The 1,793-nt window shown below is 39.2% G+C and overlaps 1 protein-coding gene across 1 annotated transcript; it reads right to left on the minus strand.

The window, feature by feature from the left end:
- Nucleotides 1-550: 550 nt before the first annotated feature.
- On the minus strand, nt 551-1,405 carry LOC141631053 (uncharacterized). The gene has a single exon (XM_074443775.1). The coding sequence runs from the start codon at nt 1,403-1,405 to the stop codon at nt 551-553; it is 855 nt and encodes a 284-aa protein (XP_074299876.1).
- Nucleotides 1,406-1,793: the final 388 nt, after the last annotated feature.

The following is a 1,793-nucleotide window of genomic DNA, read 5'->3' on the forward strand; positions in this document are numbered from 1 at the left end:
CAACAGAGTCGTATGCCTTCTTGAGATCCACCTTCATGAAACACCTAGGAGAGCAAGCTTTCCTTTTGTATAACCTCACTAAGTCATGACATATCAGTATGTTATCAACAATGTCTCTCCCTTTTAAAAACGCACTCTGATTCTCACTAATGATATCAGGAAGCACAGTTGCTAATCTGGCACAAATCACTTTAGATATAATTTTATAAACCACATTGCAACAAGCAATTGGCCTAAAATCAGCCACTGTCACAGGTCTGTCCTTCTTAGGAATTAAAGTCAGTGTGGTAGAGTTGACTTGTTTGAGCATTCGTCCAGCAGTAAAGAACTCTTTCACAGCACCACATAAATCAGCTCCAGTAATCTCAAAGGAATCTTTAAAAAATTGTGAGGTATACCCATCCGGACCAGGTGCTTTATCAGCAGGTATAGAAAACAATGCCTCTTTGATCTCAGTATCAGAGACATCAACATTCAGCCTCATTTTATGCTTATTAGTTAGCACCTTTCCTCTCTGAACTATGCCAATATGCACCTTAGCCACCTTAGTTTATGTACCTAGGATATGCTTATAGTATTTTACAAAAGCAGCTTCAATATCAGTCGAGGTAGTGTGATTCTGACCATCCATTTCATAAATTCCCAGGATCCTATTCTGCATCCTACGAGCTTTAATGACACTGTGGAAGTAATGAGTATTATCATCTCCATCCCTCATCCAATGTGCTTTAGCTTTTTGAGCAAGAAAACTTCTCAAAGCTTGCCCACGATCCTTATAGAGGATATCAGCAACCTTAACTGCCTGCTGCAGATCAACATTAGTAGGATCACCCTGCAGCTGCATCTGAACACTGTGAAGATGTTTCAATGCAACCTGAGCAGTGGTCTCAATGTTGGCATAACCAGTTCTGTTAAGCTCTTTCAAAGGTTGTTTCAGAAACTTAAGTTTCTTTACAAGCTGAAACATTTTATACCCATACAACTGATCACTCCACCTACCTTGAACAATATTATGGAAGTTAGGGTCCTTCCCCCACATGTTAAAGTACTTAAATGATCTATTCTGATTCCTGACTTCAGAATTGAGCTGCAAAGTGCACGGACAATGATCAAACACACCCTCAGGATGATAAATTGTAATAGTATTAGGAAACTCAAGTAACCAGCTGTCATTGACAAGAGTTCTGTCAATTCTACTGAATTTTAAGTCCCCAATCTCATGTTTGTTTGTCCATGTGAAAAAAGCTCCTTGAGCAGGAATATCACATAACCCACAATAATCAACACACTCCTGGAAATCCCTAACCTCAACATCAGTAACCTCTGATCCAATTCTCTCATTCATAGCTAGCACGTTGTTAAAGTCACCCATAACAACCCAGGAACCTCTAACAGCATTCTTCATACTCTTAATAGATTGCTATAAACTAGCACGTTCAGCCAACCTATTAAACCCATACACCATTGATAACGACCAAGCTTTCCCAGTTGGTAGGAAAGTAACTCTAGTATGCACCACCTGAGCCTCACTTCTCAAGACTTCCACATCATAGTTACTTGCATCCCAAATAATCCAAATCCTGCCTCCATCATGGCTATCATTATTATGAACCACAGACCAATGAGAGCCAATCCCTTGATGGACTTTATTAATAGTAGCAGTTTTTACTCTAGTTTCTAACAGCCCACAAACTCCTAAATTATTCGAATGCAAAAACCATCTAATATCCTTATGTTTATTTACACTATTCATACCATGCACGTTCCAGAAACCTATACTACCCATTCTCAAT

Source organism: Silene latifolia, chromosome Y (assembly GCF_048544455.1).
Source record: "Silene latifolia isolate original U9 population chromosome Y, ASM4854445v1, whole genome shotgun sequence".
NCBI classification, from domain to species: Eukaryota; Viridiplantae; Streptophyta; class Magnoliopsida; order Caryophyllales; family Caryophyllaceae; genus Silene; species Silene latifolia.